This window comes from Phasianus colchicus, chromosome 19, assembly GCF_987193195.1.
Source record: "Phasianus colchicus chromosome 19, bPhaCol1.hap1.1, whole genome shotgun sequence".
In the NCBI taxonomy this organism is placed as follows: domain Eukaryota; kingdom Metazoa; phylum Chordata; class Aves; order Galliformes; family Phasianidae; genus Phasianus; species Phasianus colchicus.
Genome location: NC_143454.1, coordinates 9,484,757 through 9,510,079, shown reverse-complemented (window position 1 = coordinate 9,510,079; position 25,323 = coordinate 9,484,757). Strand labels below are relative to the sequence as shown.

The following is a 25,323-nucleotide window of genomic DNA, read 5'->3' as shown; positions in this document are numbered from 1 at the left end:
CCATCACTGCCCTCCGGAGAGGATATGGAACGAGCGGGGGGCTCCAGCCGAGCTGCTGTCACTTGTGATTTGTGGCATTAATATTTAAGGGCAGGGGGGAGAGAAAAGGTGACAAAGGCTGGGGACAGCCATCCCTGGGAAGTCAACGAGTGGGTTATAGCTGAAGGCAAAGCAATAATGCTGACGGATCTGAGGAGCTGTCTCTGCAGGAAGAGGAGGAGGAGGAGAACGCAGATGATGAAGGGTGACAAAGAGCATAAATACACCCCAGTCCTGCATGGCAGCTTCACATCAGACTTCCACAAGGATGCCATGGAGGTCCATATGGAGGGGTATTACATCCCTGCACTGACACCCACCCCCAACCCAGGGGTTAACACCAGGAATAGCTCCATTATCATCACCTGGAACCCTTGAGCTGCTTATGGGATGGAAATCACCCACAGGTGCCTCGAGATCACTCCATGGCACTGCTACTGCCATCTCAAATTGCCACCGCCATCCCCAACCCGGCACTTCTCACACCTCCCAGCAGCACAAGCCATGTGCCCCTGGCACTGAGCCACCGCCAGCCCCCGGCACACGCAGACAGGAACATTTTTCTGGGAAAAGGGCAATTTAATTATCCCATCTTCTGTTTCGTGACAACACAGGAACACGCTGCTCAGCCGCGGAAAGCTCCGTGCAGACAAATAGCATCACTGACAGCAACCCCAGTGCCAGCGCTGCCAGGAGATGGATCCCAGCAGGGGCTGCACGGAGGTGCTGGGAAGGATGAGGTTAAAACAAACCCCAAAGCTCTGGGCTTTGGAAGAAAAGGAAGCAGGAAAAATGCTGTGCCGTTAGCACATAAGTTAAAACCAACCCCTCGTGTGCAAAGCAGCCACCTCGAGATACACCAAAATACTACAGATACAAACAGCATCACGATGGCATCCAGACTGAGAGGAAACCTCATGGGATGGGGAAAACAGGAGGAAACATCTCTCACCTTCATAAACCAAAGCAGTACGCCTCGAGGCCTCCCCATACATCACTGCCACGGTGCTGTGTGCTGTGTTTGTTGTGACAGCAGCTTCGTTAGCGCCCAGCCGCCCTCCCCGAGGACGTGGTGGAGACATCCTAATTAGTACATTAATGAAACTCGTGTGCTGGGAGGGAGCAGGTGTGGGGCTGGGTGATGGAGTGTTGCTGCGGGCAGCTGCAACGATGGACACACAGCCCTGGCTGAACCCAAAAGGAGGCAGTTTTAGGGGGAAAAAAGTGCATTTTGGCAGCAGCTGTGGCTTTTTGAAGAGTCCTGGATGTGCATGGACAGGCAGATGCCAGAGGGATGGGTGACTGCATGCTCTGTCAATGTCCCTCTGCAATCCCTGAGTGCTAAAAGCTGCAGGACAATAGCTGTGCGAGAGGAGAAAGGGACTTTCCAACCTGGAAAGTTTTTCCCGTTGCAAAAATGCAGAGCAGGAGAATGGATTTCTCCCTGCTCAGCTGAGCTGTGCACACCAGCAGGGCTCACGGCTGCATCCTGGGACTGGGAAGTTCCCATGCCCTGGTGCAAACCCAACACCACCCTGAGCAACGAGCATGGGAAAACCAAACCAAAATAGAAACTTTCCCTTTTCAAGCACATCACTTGTGTGGTTTTCACTGCATAGGGCACCACAGTGGCACTCAGCCCCTCCCCACACATCAGGAGCAGAGACAGAGCTGCCCCAACAGCAAACGTCTGACACCTGGCTGATGACAAAAGGCATTCCTGGGGGAAATCTGTTCCCTCGTGCTGCTTTGGGGCACAGCCAGGCCTCTGTTTTTTGTTCCAGCAATCAGCACAGCCCTAGTGCACAGCCCTAGCACAGCCCAACTCAGCCTGGCACATCATGGGTTAAGCTGTAGGTGCTCAGGGACCTGCAGGGTAGGTCAGAGCCCAGCACCCCCAGCACCCCTACCTGTTTTGTGCTGTGCACCACTCACATTAACCTGCTCTGACGCTGCAGCCGCAGGGTGAGCACAGCTGCCCCTCACCATGGCAGCAGCGACACAGAGAGCTGCAGGGCAGCCGTGTGACACTGCTGTGGGCCACCTCCCTGTGCCCAAGGAGCCAACACCTGAGCTGCCAGCAGCCACAGGGGCTGAGGATGCAGAGGGCAGCACTCCCATCCATTCTCTGCACCCCACTCCATCCGTTCTCTGCACCCCCGTGCCATCCCAGCAACTCCGGATGCAAATGAGGCCACCTCATGCCTACCCAGCCCCAAAAATGCAGCTGCCTGCTGCACCCCCTGCCCCTCTGCAATTAATTATCCCACGGTCTGAGCATGCACAGCCCCAGCTCCAACAGCTGCCCACACTGCAGGGCACGCTATGGGCAAGGAGGAATGCACCACTCGAACCAGTCCGTCTGTCTGTCTGCACACCCACCCCAGCCAGGCACGTCCCCACGAGGCGTCTGAAGTGGAGATGAGCAACAAGAGCCCAGACTTCAAGGATGTCTGTGTGAGAGGTCAGCTGGGATGTTTTTCTTAATGCAGCCCATTGTCAACATACAAAAAAAACCCACGTATCTGATATGCTGGGGACATTTATTCCTGACCCTATCTCAGGAGCAGCAAAAATGCAGATGACTCAGCTCCCAGATTATCTGCAGGAGGATGTAAGCACATCTCTGGCTCTTCCTGGGCAAAAGCTCAGAGCCGCCTTCACTTTTCTCTCCTCCATGTGAAACTGTCAGAGGATATATGATGTTTGGCTTTGCTGAGAATACATTTTTCCCCATCCCTACAAAGAGGAGCTGTTAGGGGGGACCTGAGGACCCCCTGCCTCTCTGACCCAAAGTGAGGACCCACACAGCACAGCACTGCTCCCCTTCTCCCTCTGCTTCCAACCTCCTTCCCCCCCCCCAAACACTTCCCCCCATCACCCACAAGATGGTTTCCAGGCTTCCCTTCTCTTCCCTATGGCAACACAAACTCAGCCAGGAAACCTCAACCCATTAAAGCAGCTGCGGCCACACCGCAGGGCTGCCATCAGCCCACAGCCACCTGACACCAGCATGGGCCGTGGGGACACATCCTTGTGCCATCCTCAAAGCATATGGGGAAAGGATGGAGCCACAAGTGGGCGTCCAAGCAGGAGGCCATCAGCACAAGCCAGGTGAGGGAGCATCCTTCCACCTGCCCAAACAGCACAGAACAAACCCTTCAAGGGCAGAGCACAGCACCTTGCCAGGTACTGGGGGTCAGCAACTCATGCAGCCCATGCCCTGCCGTCTCAGCACGCTGCTGCAGAGGGCTGAAGCCCTGCTTTTCCCCTTGCAGCAGCCAATGTCTTCCTTCGGGGTCACATCCATCCCCTCCCCTCCCTCCCAGCACCTCCAGAAATGCCCACACCGTGAAGCCGACTGCGCGCCATTCAGCCCTCATTTTTGATTGTTAAAAATTCATTAATGAGAGCAGATTGGTATTATATCGCTGCCTTAATTAAAGAGGGCTACGGAACAGCATTTTAAATAGCAATGTCATTTTCTAATTGACACAGCGACATTATCAAGAAAAATACTTAAACAGAACTTGAAACCGAGCTGGTTGCTTCTGATGGCAGGGCTCATTTGGGCTTCAATTTTTAATCTGCTCATGAAACATTTAGGGGTGAGGAAAGGGATAACGTTTCTCAGGGTGTATGGTTCCCCCCCAGCACATTCCTCCTGAGCTGCAGGCTCCCAGGTGAGCCCAGGAACACGTCAGCTGCACAGAACCAACCCCAGCCCCACAGGGGGATGCTGGGCCTGGGCTCACCCTACAGCAGCTGCTTCTCACCCCATAGAGAAATGCCCTACACGTCACTTTCCTCACCACGTTGCTTCTCAGACCCTCGTAAGCCAGACCCTCTCACACCATCGCCCTGCACCTATCCGCTCAAATCACTGCTCTGCATTGGTGCCAAGCAGGCACAGCACCTTCCAGCTGCTTGCGTGTGCAAAGTGTGCTTTGCTTGCTTTGGGCAGCTGCCTCTTCATTCACAAGGGCATAAGTCTGGTGCAGCAGGGCTTGGCAGGTTACACACTGGGACGTAGCATTTATAATGCAAAAATGTGATGGAAAGTACTCCAATCATGGCAAGGTGGCAAAATCCCAGGTTGCAGCAAATAAGCCCCACTACAGCAACCGCAGATGCAAAAATAAAAGAACACATTCTGCTTACCTTTGGAAGGCCTCAAGCAGGCAGGCAGGGATCTCCAGGGAGAGAAACCCTGGCTTCCAGTGCCAACCCTTAAATGAGGTCTGGGCAGGGGTGGATCCTGGCTCCAGCCCTTCTGGTCACTCAGTGCATTGCATACACCTGGGTTGGCCCTGCCTTCCCACCAGGTGCTCAATCACTGCTTCAAGCCCTGACTTAGCATTTCTGCTCCAGCATTCCTTAGAGCATCCTCTTCAAAGCCATACCTGGACACCCCCTCCCCACCTCCTCCATGCTATTCAGGGTTCTTTCTTCCAGCCTACAGCCAATCCCACGCATTTAACAGTATAGATATGTCCTGCTTTCCATTCAGAAAAAAATTCCAGCCCAGCAGCACTGCAGCAAACCAGGATGTGCTCCCTGCAAGCCACGTGCCCAGTGCCAGAGATTTTCCACTGGTATTAGTGGTAATGAGTGGCATTAGTCCACGCCTGCATTTCACCAGCATAGATGGAGCCAGACAGAGTGAACTCATCTAACAGCCGTCCCTAAGCCAAGTCCATTGAAAGCAGCAGTGCTGCGCTTTGGCCACGGAGCTCAGTACGAGCACAAGGGCAGGGTGAGCCAGAGGACAGGTTGCTCCGAGGCTGCTTGCAAGCTTTTCAGTGACCTTTCAGAGCTCACAAGCAGCCCGAGACCTGCACTCTGTTTCCCTGCTCACCAAACTTCCCACACACTCCTCTTTTGCAGCATCCCACGTGGTGCAGAGCTGGGATGTCGGGGTGCCAGCAGGGGATGCCCACCGTGCCATGGGGCATCACAGAGGTGACAAGGATACCCTGCTGTAGGGTGCCAACCCCATCTCCATCCCACCACCACCCTCCATCCCGTGTCCCCAGCTCTGTCACTTCCCCACTGGCGCAGGGAGGGTGAGGCCGCCCAGCTGGCTGGCAGGAGATCTGGCCAGGCTGTTTAATCAGGGAGAGCGACTCGGCCGTAATTTCTTCTGATCAAGTATTACAGATGCTACGTTTGGAGCCATCTGGCAGCAGGCTGCGCTTCCTGCCCCTGCTTCTCGCGCCCGCGGGAGGACAGGGATTGCAGCAGAGAGGCAGGACAGTGGGGGTGGGTGCTCCAGCATGGGCAGAAGGGCAGAAATCCCCCTCTCCCCTTCCTCCAGAGCTGCATTCTTCATCCCGCAGGCAGCCAGCACTGCTGGGGATGGGATGAGGGAAAAGCATGTGAACATCCACAGGAAAAAAAAAAAAAGCAGCAAAGGGGGGGGTTTGAGCCAAGCAATGGGGTTTCCACCCCCATTTCATACTAGGACAACAACCCTCCTTGCAGTGTGCATATCCCACTCCTATGCTAAAACCACTGCTCCAACCAAGACCACGGGCACACCGACACTGCAATGGGGTGCAGCAGAGGCTGGGTGCTCCGACGCCGTCCCACGTGGCAGCAGAAATCCCAAGGGAAGCGATGGGGTATCCCCACCCCACTCACCCTGCAGCTCACAGCCCCTCTGCACCCCCAGCCATGGTGGGCAGCAGGAGACACAGGGCAGCTCTGTGACCCAACAGCAGCTCGCTCCCATTTACAAGAGCTGAAGCAGGAACCATCACAGCGTTCAGCGCATTAAAAATAACTGAAGGAAAGGCCTCTCCTTTCATTACTTTCGACAGAACTGGGTCTTGGTCACGCCAAGCACCAGCCGGGAGCCATCCGGCACTGTGAGCATTCAGGTGCAAACCAAAGCAAAATGGGCACACAGGTAACTGGGGGACCACGGGGACCCCCCTTTCCTTGACCAACCTAAATGAGACACCCAGGCAGAGGATGCCATGGAAAATCAGCCCTGACCCACATTTCTTTGTGAACCACAGAGAGTTAAAGGCTGGCTGAGGCCCCGAAGCATGAACTTTATGCATATGTAGCTCGTGTAATACAATTATACATTAATATATAACTAACAGTCACGGTAATACAACATTACAGTAGGTAGATTATCCCATCTCCTGTAATTTATTACTGTTATTTGTAATCCATTAGTGTCCAGAGCTGAACTCGGGTCAGAGTGCAGTGTCCTGGCACGCTCGGTGACAGTGGGACGATGACATCCCTGTGCTGTGGGGCAGCATCCCACACCGTGCCACCAGCAAGACCCAACCCAATGGGGCTGCCTCCCCATGGGGATCCCCTCACCCCATGCCTTTGGGGCTGTGGCCCCCAGCACTGTGCAGCCCCCATCTGGGACGTCGCATCGTCGTTATTACGGCGGAGGAATTCCAGTTGCCTTTGAGGGGTAGGAACAAAGCCTAACTGGTTTCATGCAGCCACCAATTAATCTTGATCGACACCACCCTCCATAGTGAGTCATCCACCCGAAGTCAATTTACATTTTTATTAAATCACACAGGAAAATTAGAAGCGTTATTACTTCCCTCCGATTCAATACGCGTTCTGTGTTCCCCCACCATTCAGGGTGTGGGAAAACATCCCGACCCTCCAGTTTAACCATTTCTTCCCCTATATAAAGCCTGGAAATAGATTGGCACGAGGGCAGTGGAATAGAAACCACCATTCCCCAGAGCAGGAGCATCATCATCCCCATCACTGGCACATTGATACTCACCCCCAAGCCATCACCAACGGATGGCATCCAGCCCCAAAACCAAATCACAGCACTGCATCAGCCTCACTGCTACAAGACAAGCATCACAACTCAGCATCAATTGATTTATGGGCTCCACACGATGCAAGCAGATCTGTGCATCAGCAGGAAATGGACCTCCTGAGAAAGATAAAAGAATGGGTGCCTGCCTGCAGACGAGGAGATATTACGGGGCTTCTCTATGTTTGCTGTGCACATCTCCATGTTTATGTGGGTATTTAGTGGGGTTAAACAAGAGGAAGGGTCTCCTCTAACCACTGTAATTAAGATTTGCTGGAACAGAAAGCCCCAAAGCTCCCACCTCCATCCTCCTGGAATGGGGATGGAGAGTCCCTGCTTCATCTGGCTCGGTCAGAAGATTATTTCTCAAGGATGAATGCTCTTACGATGAAAATATTTCTCAAGGATGAGCACTGATTGTTTGCTAAGTCCAATCAATTCCGACTGCATTTCCTGTGGACGGAGCAAGAGGAAGGAGGAGAATTTCCATTTTGTGATTAAAACCCTGAAGTCCTACATTTTTCTTCTAAATCAGGACAAAAGCACGGTTTGAAGCAACCGTGTTTCCTGCCAAAGGGGAACGAGACTCCAAGTTCCAACCTCGCTCTCTGCAACCCAATTAGCTGCATCCCAGACCAGGACCAAAACCCTGCGTGGTGCCCAGGGCTGCAGAACCCACACACCCATCCTCACCCCTATGGCAAACCCATCACCACAGCTCTCCGTACTCCGCATGCTGCTGCACAAAAGCAGGGTTTATTGAGTCTTATTAAAATAATAGCAAGAATTTGGAGTGGAAGACGAACAACATGTGGATCCCACGCTTTGCCCCCCAACCCCAGCACAGCTCTGCTATGGATGCTGGCTCGCACCCCAGGGCTGCACCCCATCACCCCGCTGGGCACACCAAGCAGCCCCCTCATGCCCTAGGTTCATCACAGGCAAACTCCCCAGCCTGATTCAGCACTGCCCACCAACAAGCAATGCTTCAGGAAGCACATGGCTGCTCAAACCCAAGCAGCAAGCCATCAGTGCTCCCCCAGCCCATCCCCAAGGAGTGATTCCCAGCGAGGGAATCCCTTCCAGGAGCAGCACCACACAACCTGCATTTCCCAGGCTGCACCCAAAGGGCCTTTTGCAAACTCCCCCCATGCCCACAGCCTTTCTGAAGTCCCGTTTTTCCACTCCACCACAACTCCCCCCCACCCCCCCCCCCCACCCCGCCTTCCTCGTTTTCCTTCTCCAACTGCTGACCCAGATTTCATAATGAATGAATCCATGCAGAGCTCTTCAGACTTTAATTATTTTTTTCACTTTTTCTCATCATACATTATGCATCAATAAGGGGGGGGGGGGAAGGGAGAGGAGGCCAAAAAAACCCACACAGCACAATTAATTTAAGCTTGAATGGTTAACTCCTGCCTATTGCTAATAGCAAAAGTGTCTGCAAATTGCAGTTCTTATTTTAGAGCTCACATTAATGGCGGGGATGAAAACAAACAGTTTTTAAGAGGCTGAAAACAACCAATGCATTTCTTCATACAAACCTGCTTTTCTGGGCTCTTTAAGGGGAGAATCCACCACGTGCCAACCCCTTCTTTCCCAGCATCACCACATACCTCCATCCGAAATCCCAGCCCTACCCTGGGAAATCCCAGCCCCAGACCCCCCCCTCCCCAGCAAGCTGTCCTCCCAGCCCCCACCCACACAAGTCCCAGCGAAAGAAAACAAACACACACCAAGAAGGGCCCCAATCAGATCCCTCCGCCGTGTACTGAAAACACCTTTGACCCAAATTCCGGCTGCAGGATGGAATTCCCCCTCTCTGCAGGCACAGCGCTGGGGTGACAGCAGTGTTTGTGTGTGTGTTGCATGAAGGGCAAGATCCCCCCGCAGCCCCCCACGCCTAACAGCGCTCGGGAGCCTTCATTGGATGCGAAGTGGCTGTGATTTCATACCATCACATGATAACGACAGCAGCCCACCTCTCCCTCCCCTCCCAGGTGCACGGCGAAGCGCACGGAAAAGCATCTCCCAGCACAGCCGGACACCTCCAGATGAGCTGCTGGTTACACACCCATGGAAACTGAGAGGGGGGAAGAAGGGGGGTACAGGAGAGCTTTTAACCCGAAGAAAATGGAATCGCACAGATTTCTCCCCTGCAAAAACACCCAGAGAGCGACGCTCTGCCGGAACGCATGCCTCGCATTTTTGCTGCCTGTCGCTTTGCAAAGCGGCTCGCAGCACCCTCCAGCTTTGCTATGAGGAGAATGGCCGGAATTATTCCGCTCTGGTCACTGGGTTGCAGCCCAGGAGCCAGGTGAAGGTATGGGCACGCAGCCCCGCGGCTCAGCAGAACCTCAGCTGCAATATCCTCTGAATTTGTCAACACCTTTGCAAGAAGTTTCCTGGGGAGCGGGGAGAAAGGAGATTACCAAGTGCTGACAAGCCTGCAGGATGCTGTCAAGACGCCCTGCTCGCTGTCAGCCTGTGCTCAGCATCATCCCAGCAGAGCGGGGACCTTGGCGATGCCACCCAGGATGGGGCACCATAGGGCTGCATCACCTGCACCCACCGGGCTCCCCCTCCTCCTGGCAGTGGGAACCAACAACCCTCCAGGAAAGCTGTTTTTGGAGGCTGCTGAATTTTTCTTGGCACCGCTCGGTGCGCTTTGCATTCACTTGAAAATCCCAAGCATTTTAATATAGCTGGAATATTTGCTTGCAGGAGGACTTAACTCCCCACCAAATGCTTCCCAATCTTTCAGAGCCCCCCCAGCTTGGGATGGGGACATTGAAACAGAGCGCAAAGCCACACTGCTTGCTGCTCCCAGCACCACAGTGGGGTGAGCTCCCCCAGCCACCAGCAGCCCACACTGTCCCTCTGTTGACTTTGGCTGCATCCCTTCCTCGGGGCATCCCTCCCTTGGCCTAGGGGAAAAGCCCTTTTTATTTTTTTTTCCCCCCTGTTTCATCTATTTTAAGATCAGAGGCCTAAAATTAGCCCTGCTCACACAATGGGGCCTCAGATTTAATCCCTTCCCAACCATAAACCACCATTTGCAACCTTCCTGCAAACTTCTCCGGCCATCCAAACGAAGTAAATAAATAAACAAACTGGAAACCACCTGAGGGCCAAACTGTTCCATTTAAAAATAAATGTACCCACACGACCACTGCTGCCACCCACGGCAACGTGGCATTCTGCTGACATGGCTCAGAGCATGGCCACGACCCAGGCCATCAACACCAGCACTGCAAGCTCTCCCCTTGCAAACCTTCATAGGGGAGCGGAGAGATGCTCAGGCTGCAAAGCTGCGTGTGCAATTTGCTCCTCCACGCTCAGCCTAACCAGTGGGGTAATTGGACGGACCTTGCTTAGAGCAAAACAATTAGTTAATATTTGTTAAGTGCCCTGGAGTTAATTAATTGCCATTGACTCATTAGCTAGACTTCAGCCTCCGTGCACAGCTGGAAGCCATCCCTGCACGGCACAGCCACGCACAGCTCCCTGCCCACCTCCCTCCCATAGCCTGTATCCCTTTTCCAACCCCAGGGCAGCGGGAGCAGAGCAGCTCCCATCCCAAACCACAGCAGCGATGCTCCTGGAGCACAGTGCAGCCCCCTGGGATGGATGCGAGCAGCGCAGGTGTTGGCCAACCCACCCTTCATCCTTCCGCAGAACACATTATTTCACCCCAAAGATATCCCCACCGTGAGACCCTCCTTGCTTAGCAAACCACCACGCTCCCGGGGCACCTTCCCAAGGACAGAGCCACGTGTGTCCCCATCCCGAGCACCCCGGGGGGCCAGCAGCAGCCCAGCACACAGAGCTGGCCAACAGCAACAAACTCGTGTGCGAAAAAACTCGGTGAGGAAGCAATATTCGGCTTGACTCTTCCCAAGCTCCTATTGTAAACAGCGCCGCGGATGGGTTTGTTTTATTTGTTTTCATTATGAAAACACAGCCCGGATGGTCCTGCTGCTTCGGGCAGGCACTGTCCTCGTGGGGGGAAGCGAGCTAAAAGCACCACAGAGAGTGGCAACCCTATGGAAACACAGCCTGCGGAGCTCACCGCAGCCAAAGCGCAGCTCCAGAGGCTGAGCAGGGTGGCACACAGGTGCCCTGCAGCAGCTGGGATGCAAGCAAGCACCTGGGGATGAATACATCTCACATGTTGGTTCCCAAGGCAGCCATAGCCAACACGGTGTGTGGGTTAAGGAGAAGCTTCCTATCCCCACCTCCCAGCCTGGGCGGGTAGCAGCATTCAGCCCTGCCTCCATCTCGGACAGCACAAAGGCAAGCACAGCCCAAAGCCGAGACGAGCTTCAGACACCGCCGAGTTAAAAATACATATTTTTCAGACAAAAGTTCAGTCCCCGAATGGTAAGAGAATCCAGGAAAAATGCAGCAGGCCCGGCTGGTGGCCGGCTTCCAGCACCTCCCTTCGGAGGAATCCGCCGAGGAGTCTCTGCTAATCCGCCCAGGACACACCAGCATTTCTTCCTTGTGCAGTGGGGCTGGGTTTTGGTGGTTTTTTTCCGTCTGCTCAGCAGATTTGACATTTGCTGGGGGGCCAAGCAGGGGCACCGCGCTTCGTGTCCCTGTCACAAAGCCAGGGGCTGCAGGTAGGGAAAAGCAGCGACAGTGCAACAGCCTGGTGCCATTGCAAGCGCTCTACAAACCAACGGCAGCAACTCTGTGCCTCAGTTTCCCCTCCCAAAGCAGGAGCCCATCCGTCAGATGTGTGCTTGGGCTGCAGAGGGGAAAGCCTCCCCCCAGCTGCTGCTCAGAACAGCTCCAGGAGGAGCACGGCTCTGTTGCACAGCTCTGTTTATTGCACGGCTCTGTTGCAAGGCTCTGTTTTGTTGCATGGTCTTCAGTACCTGTCTGGATTGCAGCAGAAACACCCTGATTTTCAGCAGCTTACATGTCACAGCTCCCTGCTCCACACCAAAGGATGTCCCAGCCGTGGTCTCATCCCAAAACAGAGGAAAAGAAGCAGCAGTGGGAGCCAATAATAAATGTAACGATGCTAATAGTGCGGGCAAGAGGATAGAGCAAACCTGTTCCAAGCACTGTCCTGCAGCAGGACCCTTTATGGATGGTAACGGGATGGGACACCGTTGGCATTACCTCCTGTATAGGTTTGCTCTCCCCAAAGAGGCAGAGCAGCCTTGATTGGGGCACACAGACAGGCACGGCCCCAGCCAGGTCCCACACAACCCTATGCCCCCCCAGGAGCTGCTGCCGGGCCAGCACTGCCCTCCCTCCCAGTGATATGCCCACGGAGGAATTTGCACTTCATTCTTTGACACCCGCTTTAATTATAGGTCTCAAGTTGGCTTCGGTCTTTCACAAGAGCCTGAGCTAATTTCCTGATCCCCTTTCCACGGGAGGGTTTGTGAGTCACTCGCTCCTTCTGTATACAAACAAAGGCAGGGGGGGGGGCTTTGCCAAAACCCCGAGTGCTGCGGGCTGCCCCAGCCCAGCATGGACACCAAACCTCAGCACTGCTTTCCCCCTGCAAGGAGAGCAGCAGACAGGCAGATCAGGGCAGGAGGTGACAGCCCACATGTGCTAATGCAGAGTTCCTGAAAGGCTCGTGGCACACAGGGACGCTCCGTCCTTGCCCACCAGTCAGTGCTTCCCATTCTCCAACAGCAGAACCCTGCTGGCCTCTCCAACCCTCAGTCAGAAACCAGCTCCTTAACCACAGCACAGTATGGACTTCAGCTGTCTGAATGTCACTCAGTTCGAGGAGTCACGGGGAATTCTCAGCAGCCAGGTGAACCTCTTTACATCTGGTCTCCAAAAGCATCCCCAAAGGCAGTGCTGCTCACACTGCACGGTGCAGCTCAGGGCACAAAGAAGGAACTCTGAGCTCGCAGCCCCGCGCTGCCCTCATGGAGTTTTTCACCCCAGTCATGAGACAGGGCGGATGCAGCTCAGGATAAATCATCAACCACAGCAACAGGACAGAACCAGGAGGCTGTGCAGGACCGCTGGTGACCGTAGCTCAAGGGGAGCCCATTGGAGTCGACGCTTCCAACCTTATGGTGGAAGTCTTCCAGGCCCATTGCAGGGATGAGCATCCATCCTCGCACAGCCTTTCCTCTTCCCCAGCCCCAGAACCGAGAGTAGAAGGGGAAAAAAAAAAAATCTGTACGTGTCATTGCTGAGCTGCAATGACAGCACGAGGAGAGCAGTGGGGCACAGCCTCCTCCCAGTCACAGCTCCTCTGAGCCAATCCTCATCCATCCCAAAAAAGCATCCTGCAGAGGGATCAGCCCAAGCTCTGTATCCCTACGGGGTCCCTCCATCCCCAGGGCAGCTCTCAGCGGAGGGATGTTCCGCCTTTCTTCTCTTGCAGGATTAGACACACTTCTTTTCTCTTGTTGCTTTTCAAAGGAGAAGCTTTTTATCACAACTGATCCCCGGGAGGAAAATCTTTTTCTCTCACTCCTCCTCCTCCCTCCCTCTCTCAAAGGGGGTGGGGGGGGAAGAAGTTTGCCTTCATCTCAATCTCTTTGCTGACAGGCACTAAGGACGGACGGACGGACGGACAGACAGAGAACAGCTCTCCGGGTCTCTCCATCCCCCACCCCTCCCTGCTGTGGTTTCCCTGTCGCCACGCACACCCAGGGCCAGCCCCTGAGAACACCCAGCAAAATCCCAGCTCCTTATTTCGAAAGCCCGGAGCAATTGCGAAACCCACCCAGCGAAGGTCGGTGAGCAGCAGCAGCTCCGAGCGGCCGCAGGTGCTCCGTGCTCACCTACCTGCTCCCCCCCCCACCCCCTGCTTCCTGCGGGCTGCAATTCCGTTTTCCAGTGTTAGATGGATTTCTCTCCCCCCTCCTCTTCCTTGACTGCTGCGGAACAGATCAAACCAAAGAGAGGAAACCGACACTTTGAGCTGGCAAAGCTTTAGACATGCACTGCTATTTTTACGGGCTGCTCGCATGCTACAAGTGTGCCTAAGAGCGGGGACTGCAGCACGATGGGCTCTGCAGACACACAGGGCTGCCCATGGCCATACACACCTCAACATGAAACCCCATTGCGTTGGAGCTCCTGAGCTCTCCTTGCTACCACGCTAGCAGCAAACTGTGTGGATTCTGACTGCCGGCCCCACTTCAGCTTTTTCTCTTTATTTTTAGGCATCCCCTTAAAACTACAGAGGAAATCATCCAAAAGAAGTTTCTTCACCCGGCCTGTCAGCTTGAGGAAGTGAAATTAAAGCAGGACAAAAAAGAAAAAAAAAAAAAAAAAAAACCTGAATCCTAATAAATCACACATCCACGCACACCAAATTGGAGAAATCTGGGCATGCCTCCAAAGCCAAGTAAATGGATGATAAACAAAACAAACCTAGCTCTACCCAGCAATAAAGGCTTTCACGTTTGGAATGTCTCACCCTGGAATCGCTTCCATTGACGGCACAGCCACGGGAAGCCACTGGGCTCCCATATGAAGCTGTGCCTCCCCAAATCCATCCAGACCCAAGATGCCAACCCAGTGCTGAGCTCCGAGCATCAGCATCCCTCCCGTGCTGGCCCCGTGCCCTCGGAGCTGAATAGGGCCTTTCTGCAAAGAGCACTGAGGCTGCAGGGAAATCCTGCCCAGCCTCAGCCAGAGTGGGGAAAAAGGGGCCTGGAAATGGCAGCAGTGCCCTACAGCTTGTGGGAGCTGTGCTCTGTGCACCCTGCAAGTCTGGGTTGGGGGATCAAAAAACAAAAGCAAAAAAAAAAAAAAAAAGGGCAAAAAGATTAAGGGTGAGGATGATGGAATAACCCCCGTCCACACAAAGGAGGCCTATGGGAGAGAAAAAAAGCAGCAGCAGCAGGTCTCCTTTTAAGCTTTAGATGCTGATTCCCATTGATATGGATGCAGCAGAGCCATGCCCACCCCCTGCCTGCTGCACGGAGTGAACCTGTACAGAGCATGCAGCAGGACAGCCAAGGGCAGCTCCCAGCCCTGCAGCAGGGCGAGATGATGGAGAACAGCCCAGTGCTACAGCTGCAGCCTCCTCGTGCCACAACCAGACTTTGGGGGCCCAACCCACGTGGCACAGCCAGGCTGAGAGCCGAGGGGTTGACAGCAGAAAGCAACATGTGGGACCACACAGGGACACAGCACGAGCATCCCTCCCCTGCCTGCACCCAGCCCCGTTTCTCTGTTTGCTTCCCAGCAGAGACTGCCACGAAACAGTTAAAGTTTTCCCAGCTGGGCTCTCTGGTTAAAAGTCCACCGGGCATTTTCCCATCGTGGACTTTAGCCCCAGCACACAGCCACGATAACGCAGCAGTGCCACGGGGCAGCTGCAGGATGGGTGCTGCCAAGGTGGGCGTCCCTTGCAAAACACAGGGCAGGAAACTGCAAACCGGGGCTCAGAGCAACGTGGGGTTTAAAGGCGGAGTGAGGTCGCACAGTGCTGCTGCAGAGCAGTGGCAGTGCTGTGGTTATGGGATGTTGGACCCCAAAAGAGCCCCAGTGGCAGCACTGCTCTGGTGATGCAGCCTCTCTGCCACCAGGGCTGCACATACCCTTTTTTAAAAGCTGGGTGATGTAATCAACTGGTATTTATAATGCTGAAAACATCCCAAAGCTCCATCTCTTCCAGCTCCCAAGCACACTGTGTACTCTTAATAAAGTAATTGCAATGATGAATAGCTCCTTATAACATTCCTCTTCTCCAGCTACCGACGGGGCCGGGAGCGCGGGCGAAAGCCTTTCTCCTAACTCTCCATCGAGGCACACACAGGATTTCACCTTTTCACAGCAAAACATACCCTGAAAGTCTGGAACACGTGAACTCCTGCTCCCCACCCCAGCCATCCTAATGCCTTCATAATAAAGGCAGCAAATCACTGCATGTCAGTCCCAGCCCTCAGCTCCCTGCTGGGAAACTCAGCCCACCCAATGGAGTCAATGACAAATGCTGACTGCACAGCAGCTGGGAGGGCACCTGCAGCCCCCAACCCCACAGCTTGGGGCTCCTTTCCCCAGGTTTTGGAGCAGGGCTGTGGGTTTAATCATTTGCATGGAAGTCCTTGTGTGCTTGTCCTTTCCACACTGATAACTACAAGACAGGCCAACGCTTTATTTTTTTGGTAGAGTCACTTCTACCTGAAGAATTTGTACTGTCCCCCCCACCAGCTGAAGCTTCCCACCCCATGCAAAGCCTTTAGTCCCACCCAGAGAATCAAAAGATTTCCTGAGCCCACATCAGACCCTGCTCTCTGGGTGCTTTCCATGCAGCCCCTGCTCCCAACCCCTTATAGCAGAGCAGTGAGGCCAAGAGCATCACCCATCCATCAGACTGAGTGGTTGACAAATACAGTGGGTGACAAAAAGAGACCTGGGGCCAATGGGTCCAAGCAGGAGACCTGATGGCTACACAGATCAGCCCCACAGCACCTGGGCTCATGGGATGTGGGGAAGTGTGTGGGTCACAGTGCTGCTCCCCATGAGAAACCCTGCAACAACTCCTGCACACACCCGGAGGACTCAAAGCTCTGCTGCAGAACCCAGACGTGGTGCTACTTCTGCTCCCATGGTGCAGCACCCAGCCGACCAGCCCAGGAGGAAAAGCAGCAGCCGTGAGCAAACCAAGCACCCGTGCTCAGCAACCCTACAGTGACCCACAGCCTCCCGTTCCCACAGGTTAAACCTGCCCTGCAGGTGGGGCCTGAAGAGCTCTGGATGGGAACTGCTGGTTTGCCCTGAGCAGAAGCTGAAGCTGAGCAGGATGCCCCAGTAACCAAAACAGGGCCAGGTCCAATCCTCAAAACCCCAATGAATTAAATCCACGTCTCCCAACCCTATAAGCAGCAAAGAACCCCACTGGGAGGGAGCAACGCAGGGTGCAGCAGCCCCTCGGTGCACATGGGATGCTCCGAGCCGACTGGGAGCTGTTTAGATAAAGTCTCTGACATTTGCAAACAATGGGTATCAGCTGGCCCAGGGCCAGGCTATCTTGAGCAGGGATCACAGCTAAGCCTTCCTAAGTGCTTAAATGGGGGCCCGCAGGTATCCGTCCCTGCAGCATGAATTCCTCCCCCAACCACAGCCAACACTGCACAGCTCTGGGTGTGCAGGACAGACAAACAGGCAGACACAAGCCTTCCCTTTGCTAGGACAAGGGATTTAGGGCTGCACTGTGTCCAGCTTCCAGCCCAGATAACTGCATCATGCCCCACTTGGACTGCAGCATCCCCCAAACAGCCCCACAGAGGCTCAGGACAGGCACAAAGCACTAACACTGCCCCGTGCAGCACAGCATGCCCACAACTTGCTTAGGTGTGCAGAAAACTTTAGCTTCTGACAGGTTTACCCTAACAGGAAGAGAGCCTGGGTGGCCCATGTAGGTACAGGAAACTCCTTTCTATCGCGCTCATCGCTCTGTTTCCTCTGGATTTCTTTAACCTTTCACTCGAGCCCTGATTTATGCCTTCACACTGATTTTTTGCATGCGTGCAATTCCATTTCCCCTTCTCTCCACCAGCAAAAAACGCAGTGACACCTCAGCATCCACCCAGAGCAACGTCTGCATGGAAACCTTCCGAGGACAGATGGCAGCGTGCACACATCCCTGTGTCCCAAAGCAGGGACTGTGGGGACACAGCCCTACAGGACACCAAGAGGTGTTTGTTGCAGCCAGCCCCAAAAAAGCAAAGGATGGTTTTAAATTTGGATAGAACAGCCTTGCAAGCAAGAGGGGAAGCAGCCTTTGTGCCACCTCCGTGTCCCCCAGGTGGGGGGGGATTAGCAGCTTGTTTCCAGCCTGGGAGGAATGCGGGTGCAAAACGTCAGACAATGTCAGGAAGCATATCAGCTTCCCCGAGCTGACAGAGGGGAACGTGCCTTTGCTGAGGTTAAAGGCTCCAGGCAGCATCCGAGCACCGAGAGAGACAGCCTGGGAGCAAGGCAAGGGATGGGGCAGGAGCACAGTGCCACGCTTCAGGCTGGGAAACAGAAGGAGAGCTGCAGGGAGAGCCAGGATTGCAGCTCGGTGTCATTGCCACCGCACCAGGCTGGTCTCCTGCACAACCACCCGCTCACAGCATCCCCGAGCCTCGCGCTGCACAGCAGGGAAATGAAGTTGCAAAGGTTATCGCTTGGGTGCTTGGCTGAGCAGAAAAACCCACATGGGAAACGAGCAGGGAAAGCAGAGACGGTTGGGGAACGGAGCAGGGGGGGGAGTGAGGGGCTCAGCACGACCCCATAGCCAAAGAGAGGGCATGGAGCTCAGCCACACCACTGTGCTCCCACTCCAAAAGAGATCCTGGGAAAATAAATGCTAAGGCTGCTCCGAAAGTTTATCTGTTCTCACGAGAACGGGAGCGAGCGTGCCTGACTCCACTATAGAGATGTCATTATTTTCATGCATCTGCCTTACCCAATTTTATTTAGTTGCTTTCTGCACCATTTCATGCTCATTCTGCTGCTGAGCTAGACAATTGCTTTATAACTCTAGGGTGCAATTTCACTGTCTGTGAGCCACACGCACGCACGGAGCTGCACCTCCCTCCCTTCCTCCCCACATTTGGGGGTTGCATTGAAATGCTTTAATTACCCAAAAAAAGAAAAATCAAAAATGAGAGTGAAATTTAAATTACAACACGGATAACCACAAGCTGTGATAAGGGGGGGAAAAGAGCCGGACAGCAGCAGCTCCCCGTTAGGAAGGAGGATGACAAACCAGAGAATGATTTTCTCTCTCATGCTCAGCGAGGGCCGGAGGGCAGAGAGCTGTGAATCACGCTGGGTTTTACAATCCATTGAGAGCCACACTTGAGCAAGTGCAGGTCGGGAGGAGGGCTGGATCTGCAGGTGCTGAGCTACCAGCCAGCTCCCCCTGCAACACACTCCAGCTCCTCGCCCTCAGCTCCCAACCCCGCATCCCAGCCACACTAAGGTGCAAGGAGCGGGAGCTCTGAACGCAGCCAAGCAACGTGTGGCTGTGCACATCCCCACCAGCGAGCACCTCCGGCACAACCTCTGCTGATACGCCGCTATCTGCCGCCAGCTGCAGCGTTAGGGGCCACCGCTCCTCTGCGCACAGCTTCCCACTGCCGATAAAGCCGATCCTCTTCCAAAAACAGGGCACTAAAATGAGGAGATGGGAGGGGTGGGGGGGCTGTTCCAGCATCGAGGGGAGACGTAGGGGCTGTTCCTTCTGCAAGGCAGCACAGCCGCCTGGTGCCAGCCCTTCCGCTCTTGCTTCACCGCCGCCGTTGCCTCACCATGCTCTGCAATGGGGACGTGGGAGCCGCGCTGCCCACGAGACGAAATCGCAGCTCCGCAGCCCACAGAGTTCACAGCAAAAAAAAAAAAAAAAAAAAAGAAAAAAAAGAAAAAAAAAAAAAAAAGAAACTTTCCGGCAGCGCTCACCCGTCGGCCAAAAATGGAAAAACAAGAATTGAGACGGGGCTGCCTTCACACCGCCAGCTGGAAGCAGGCACGCACCCAGCCAGCGCTGCTGGCAGCCCCACTGCAAAGGATTTGCCATAGAGCTGTGGGGCTGCCCCTTGTCTCTCCCCCCTCCTTTTTTTTTTTTTTTTTTAAGGCAGTGCAACCTGAAGAAAGCCAAGACTGCACGAAAGAGGAGAGCATGAGAAGTACCGAGCAGACAGGAATGCCATTACTGTTTTATTGGTCGCAAATACCAGGGCTGCACCTTTTATCTCCTCGTCCCGCAGCGATCTCGCACCCGACGCACCATGAGGAAAGGATCACGGATCAGACAAGACCCAAACTCGAGGTTCAAACCATACAGAAAGTTGGCTCTGATGGCCCCAATACCAGCCATTGGGAGCCCCTGCAGCCCCACAGGGCGATGAGGCCACCAAAACAGCTTTCCCTTCACCACCAATGCAACAGGGGAAAGCAAGAGACTGATCCCAAAAGCACTCCGGGGGACCCAAGCTCCCAATGTCACCTTCCATTGGGACACACGGAGAGCAGGAGGAAGGGATGCAATCCTTACTCCCAACAGAACCAAGACTTGGGGTGTTGCTTCTTTCCCCATTTGGAACACTCAAGCACAAGCTTCTCCCCACTCCCAGCCCTAAAAGCCACCTGCATTGGCCACCTGAACCTCCAAGCGACCACGAGCCCAAAGCATACAAGCACAGCCCGATGGCATCACCACCACAAGGCCAAAGCTCCCAAAACCCCCAACAAATCCCACCTGCCTCCATTTCCCACCCAGCCCCATCCCAGCATCCAACCCCACACACCGGGCTGGGGGCCCGGCAGCCCCAGGTGCAGCCTAAAAAACCCAACCAACCAAATGTTTTGTGCTTAGAGAGGTCTGTTTGAACAGGATTAGTTTTTAACTCCACGTTAAACAACATTTCAAAAAGAAGGGGGGGTTTGGGGGAGCAGCATTCGGGCTTCATGTGAACTGTCTGCATGGGAATTGCTCCCTGTTTATCCCAGGCAACACCTTCTATTTCCAAACGCTCCTAAAATCCGGTTGCTTCACCTTTTCCTTCACTTTTTCTAAGCCAAACACAGTCCAAAACAAAAATAAGGCCACTTCCCAGAGCCGGTTCCCATTTAACAAGAGGGCATTTTCCGAGGCTAAGTCTGAAAATCACGGTGCATGCGGGGATCCTTCTGCAGGGGTTTTTAAACCCTTATTTGCAATATGATTTCTTCTGCTCCGTGCTGCCTTGATGTTCCAGCAGCCTTCGGAGAGACGCAGCCGCTGCTCCTCCCTGCAGGCACAGCTTTGCTTTGAGGAGGAGGAGGAGGGGGGGGGAAATAAAAGCCGAGCAAAGAAGGAAACGTCAGAAAGCAGCTCTTCGTGTGCGTGTCAAACGTTCAAAGTTATTCCGGAGTCTCCGTGTAATAAAATACAGCAACTCCTGACAAAATCAATTAGAATAAAACCACCCGGGCTGCCTCCCCTACTGCTTTGTAACTGGGCTGAAATGAGAGCCAAGCTGGGCCTGGGTGAGAGCAATGAGGGAACTGCCAGCACTGACCCCACAAACTGCCCCGAGCATCCCTCAGCACCACAAACAGAGGATAGGATGGGGAGATGTGCTGGGGATGGGATCCACGCAGCAGCATTAATGAGAGCCTCATCAGGTGATTGAGGTCCTGGGGAACAGCCCTGCAGCCCCGTAGGGCTCTGCAGTGACGCGAGGTGTCCCAGCTGCACAGAGGAGCCAGGCTCACACACGGCATTGCTAACCCTTAGCCAACAGCAGGAGAGATGCATCATAAAGGCTCCCGGGATATGTATGATAGGAGGTCTGGGATATTCATCACACGGGGCCTCAGCTTATTTACGGCAAGAGCAACGCAGCGATTCCAACTTCAAGAGCCTAAAGGGAATCCCTGCTCACACAGCACGATGTGCTGGGACACTTTGGGACAGCCCAGGACCACAGGCAGCCCCCACACCGCTCCACAGACACCTCCACACCCTGCTTGGTTTTTAACCACCAATCTGGCACGTGGGGATCCATCCCTGCACCCAGGGATAACAACAAAAAGGGGTTTTTGACCCATTTCTCCATCAGTTTTCACTTTTTGCCCACCAGATGTGGGTGGGATGAAGGCAGGGCGTATTTTCCAGTGAAACATTTGGATTGCCCCCTCATTTTATTTTATTTTTTCCTTCAACAGGAGCAAAATGCCAACCATAATATTTGCAAGGAATAACTAAAATTCTGTGGCTTTCTCCCCCACTCTCCTTTATATAAATAAAATGCCCCAAACACGAGGAGCACAGATGCTCTCTCCTGCCCAGCAGGACAACACAGAGTAAATTCAGGGACCCTCCAAGGGTTTATTTCACCCTCGCAGCCGATATTCTGATAAAGACAACAATTCCTTCCTGGCTCCTTTTGCATGTGTCAGTCAGGAGAGGTCGAGCCCTGCGCTCGGACAGCCCTGAGTGTGTCTGTTCTTCATCTCCTGATCCCACAGGGACCTCAGCACCGTTCAGCATCCCCCAGACAGGGGCACGGCGATGCTCACTGGGACGCTCACCCAGGCAATGACACCATGTCCATCGATCCTATTTTTCATTTCCTTCCCTATGGGTTTTCCCATCAGCTACAAGGAGCAGAATGAGGGGGACTGCACACAGGTGTGGGTTCCCACTGACCCAACCCAGCACCTTCCACCTCCTCGGGGGCAAAGAGAAGGAAGCAATGTAGGGATTGCAACAGCCACGGTGAGCCACGTTTTTACTCAGACATTTGGGAAAAGGCTGCTGCCCAAAGCACCAAACTCTGCTACTTTCACACCCATCACCAACCCAACCTGGCTGCAGCTGTAGAAGAGTGGACATCGGGGGCTGCAGAGATGCCTGGGGATGTGGAGCCCTGGCAGGAGCCTCTGCCCAGCGTCTGCCAGCCGCTGCTGAGGTGAGCAGCAAAACGAGATCCTACTATTAAAAGTGCCCGGTGCTGGCCATGTTTCCACCCATGACATAAGCGGGGTTATCTGAGTCTAACCAAGGGCAGGGCTTGGCCACGAGCCCCCGTGCCGTTATCCTTTTTAGGCCAAACTGAGTTGAGATTTTGATGGGGCCACGCAGTACCAGAGCCTGCTTTTGACCCCCAGCTGCTCCAGGAAGGCACCAAGCATCCGAGCTCGGCTATTTTTTGCCCATTTCTCCCAGCCATCGCCCTGCCAGAGCACCCCAGTGCCATGCAAACAGGAGTGGGCCCCTCTCCATCCCCCAGCTCAGGGCTCAGCACAGGCTCCACGCGCTCCTTGCTCTCTCAAGCTGCCCACAAGCTCTGGGGCTCTGCTGGTCCCCAAACTCAGAGCGAGACCCAACTCTCCCCTTTCAATCTCAGCCCTTAGAGCCAAAGCTGAGGTTTTCAGCAACGTGTGACCAAAGGCCAGCGGATAAAGTTGGAGAGGCTTTCCTGCAGCAAACCCCCAACCATGCACTTCCATCAACCGCAAGCCGCATTTTCCCCATAACTTTGCATTTCTTGCTTACAGTGTGTCCCCCCATGCTCCACCACCGTGTCCCCCTCACCTCCCTCCCCACCACACACACACTGCGTTTAGAACTGAGCAGACCAACCCGTTGTTTTTCACTCACACCAGCATGCAAACCCTCTGCCAGACAGCAGCAAGGTGACACACACTGCTTTCCCCCCCCCCTCCAACATGACTAACACCACGGCATGCTACCAGCATCCACAGCGAGCTGGGCTCCCCAGGAAAACACATGCACATCACCAGGGCCTAATCCTGATCACCCCACTCAGGGTCCCTCACCCACACTAAAGGAAAAGCCAGAACTTTGGGCAGCCAGCCTCACTCTTAAACCAACAGCGTGGGCACAGACAGACACTATTTGAGGGGTACATGACCCTGCATCTATCTGCTGACCCTATAAAAGGACTGGGTGTTTTTTGGTTTGTTTATTTTTTTTTTGGGGGGGAGGGGGGGACAGGAACATGCAGGGAGATGCTTTCAGCCCCAGCACCAACTTGGGAGCAAGCAGAGCAGCAGAACTCTGCTATCAGCACAGAGCACTGCACAACCGTGATTCTGGGGGCATTTCGGTAAAAACAAAACCCAAACAACCCCTTTCCCTCCCTCCCTCCCCCCCCCCTCCGTTCCCAAAGCCCCAGCACTGATTTAAAGCCCCGCCGGTCGCGCTGCGCGGTGGCAGCGATGCGGGCTCGGCCCCAATTCCTCCTCCCAGGGCTCGGCGCCAGGCGACTTCGCTAAAAGTTTGTTCTTCCCCCTCCCCGAGCCCTGAGCTCTGCAATATCGCTTCTGCTGAACGCCAGACGCAGGGAGGCATTCGCCCTTAACAAGCCAAGACTTGACTCCAGCACCGAAACGATGGCAAACTCCAGCTGGAAAGAGGGTTGAAAATGGAACTAAAGAGAGGAGGAAAAGAGAGGGGGGGAATATAATAAAGAGAGAAACGGAGAGAGGAAAGCAACAGCCGAGGCAGCGCGCTGCCAGCCTCCTCCCCCCCAACCCCCCCCCCGCAGCACCGAGACCGGGCAGCGAGGGGCTTCCCCGTTTGAAAATACCGCTTGCGCCGCTTCGCAACACAATAATAATAATAATAACAACAATAATACAAATCCAACCCGAGAGCTCAGAAAAGCACAAAGTCGGCAGCCGGATGGAGGGAGGGGTGGGGGGGGGTGGGGAGGGGGAACTGCCCCCGGCGTTCCCCGAGAAGGGGCGCAGCGCATCCCGGCGCCGGGCGGGGGGAGGCGGCAGCTCCGGAGGCTGTTTGCGCTCTTTTCTATTTTCTGTATTCCTCCCTCCCCCTCCTCCTCCTCCTCCTCCTTCTCCTCCGCTGTAGGAACGAAGCAGCAGCTCGGAACCCAACTCACCCAGTGGCAGGAAGTGTTTGGTGTCCATCGCTGGTGCTTAACTCATGCCAAGGGGCTCGGTGGAGAGCGGCGGCGGAGGCGAAAAACACACACACACAGCGCGCACAGGGGAGGAGGAGAGCGAAATCAAAGCGAAAGGGGAGAGGGAGGGGGGAAGGGAGGGAGGGGAAGAAAAAAAAAAAAAAAAAAAGAAAAAACACCCAAGGGGGGAGGAGGGAGAGGAGGAGGAGGAGGGCGAAGAGGAGGAGGAGGAGGAGGAGGAGGAGGGAGGGGAAGGCTCGGCCCGCACGGCGGCCCCGCGCAGCGCAGCCGCGAGTTGTGCAAACTCCCAACAATGTAACTCCGCCAGCAGCCGCCGCGCGGGGCCAGCGCAGGGGGGCGGGGGGGAGCTGAGCGCAACGCCCGCCCCGCAGCGCCCGCCCCGCAGCGCCCGCCCCGCGCTGGGGAGAGGAAAAAGGGAAAAAGAGGAGGGAGAAAAGGGGAGAGTGTGAATGTGGGGAGAGGGGGAAGGATGGAAGGAATTTAAAAAAAAAAAAAAAAATTAAAAGGGAGAATTAATAGGAAAAGAGAAAAAAAAAAAAGGAGGGGTGTAAAGGAGGGAAAGGGAGAAATTTGGGGGGGGGGGGAAGGGTGGTTGAAAGTGATGGGGGAAAAAAAGGGGGAGTTAAAAGTGGGAGAAAGAAATTGAAGGTGTAGGGGAAGTGGGGATTGTAAGTGGAAAGGGGGAAAGGGAAAATTGAGGGGGGTGGGAGGAAGTGGTGAGGGGAAAAATGGGGGAATTGGGGTTGAGGAAAAGTGATGTGGGAGAAAGGAAAAATGGATGAGGGGGAAGGGGAATGGAAAGACTAAAAGTGTGGGGGGAAAGGGAAAAAAGTGGGGAAATGGAAATTAAAAAAAAAAATCGATATGTGAAAAAGGAAAAAAGTCAAAAAAAGTGAAGAAAAGGAAAAACTAAAAGCGATAAGGGGGGAAAGGAACATTAAAAATTAAAGAGGTGCTGGCAAGGAAGGAGGCAGCACAGGAGAACCCCTCTGAGGCACTCTTTGGCCCCCAGTTGTTGCACCCCAGTGGCCTTCAGAGCATGATACCTTTGGGTTCCCATGGTGGAGACCCAATGAACACCTC

The 25,323-nt window shown here is 54.3% G+C and overlaps 1 protein-coding gene across 2 annotated transcripts in view; it reads right to left on the bottom strand.

Moving 5' to 3' along the window:
* The window catches only part of RXRA (retinoid X receptor alpha), a 73,241-nt gene extending 48,694 nt beyond the window's left edge, over window positions 1–24,547 (bottom strand). Inside the window, exon 1 of one of the 2 annotated variants that reach the window (XM_031601827.2) lies at window positions 24,199–24,547. In XM_031601827.2, coding sequence (XP_031457687.1) covers window positions 24,199–24,226 — 28 coding nt within the window. In that variant the 5' untranslated portion in view covers window positions 24,227–24,547. Of the gene's footprint in view, window positions 1–4,200; window positions 4,230–24,198 lie in introns of those variants that run through there. The other variant, XM_090121519.1, reaches the window with a different exon arrangement.
* Window positions 24,548–25,323: the final 776 nt, after the last annotated feature.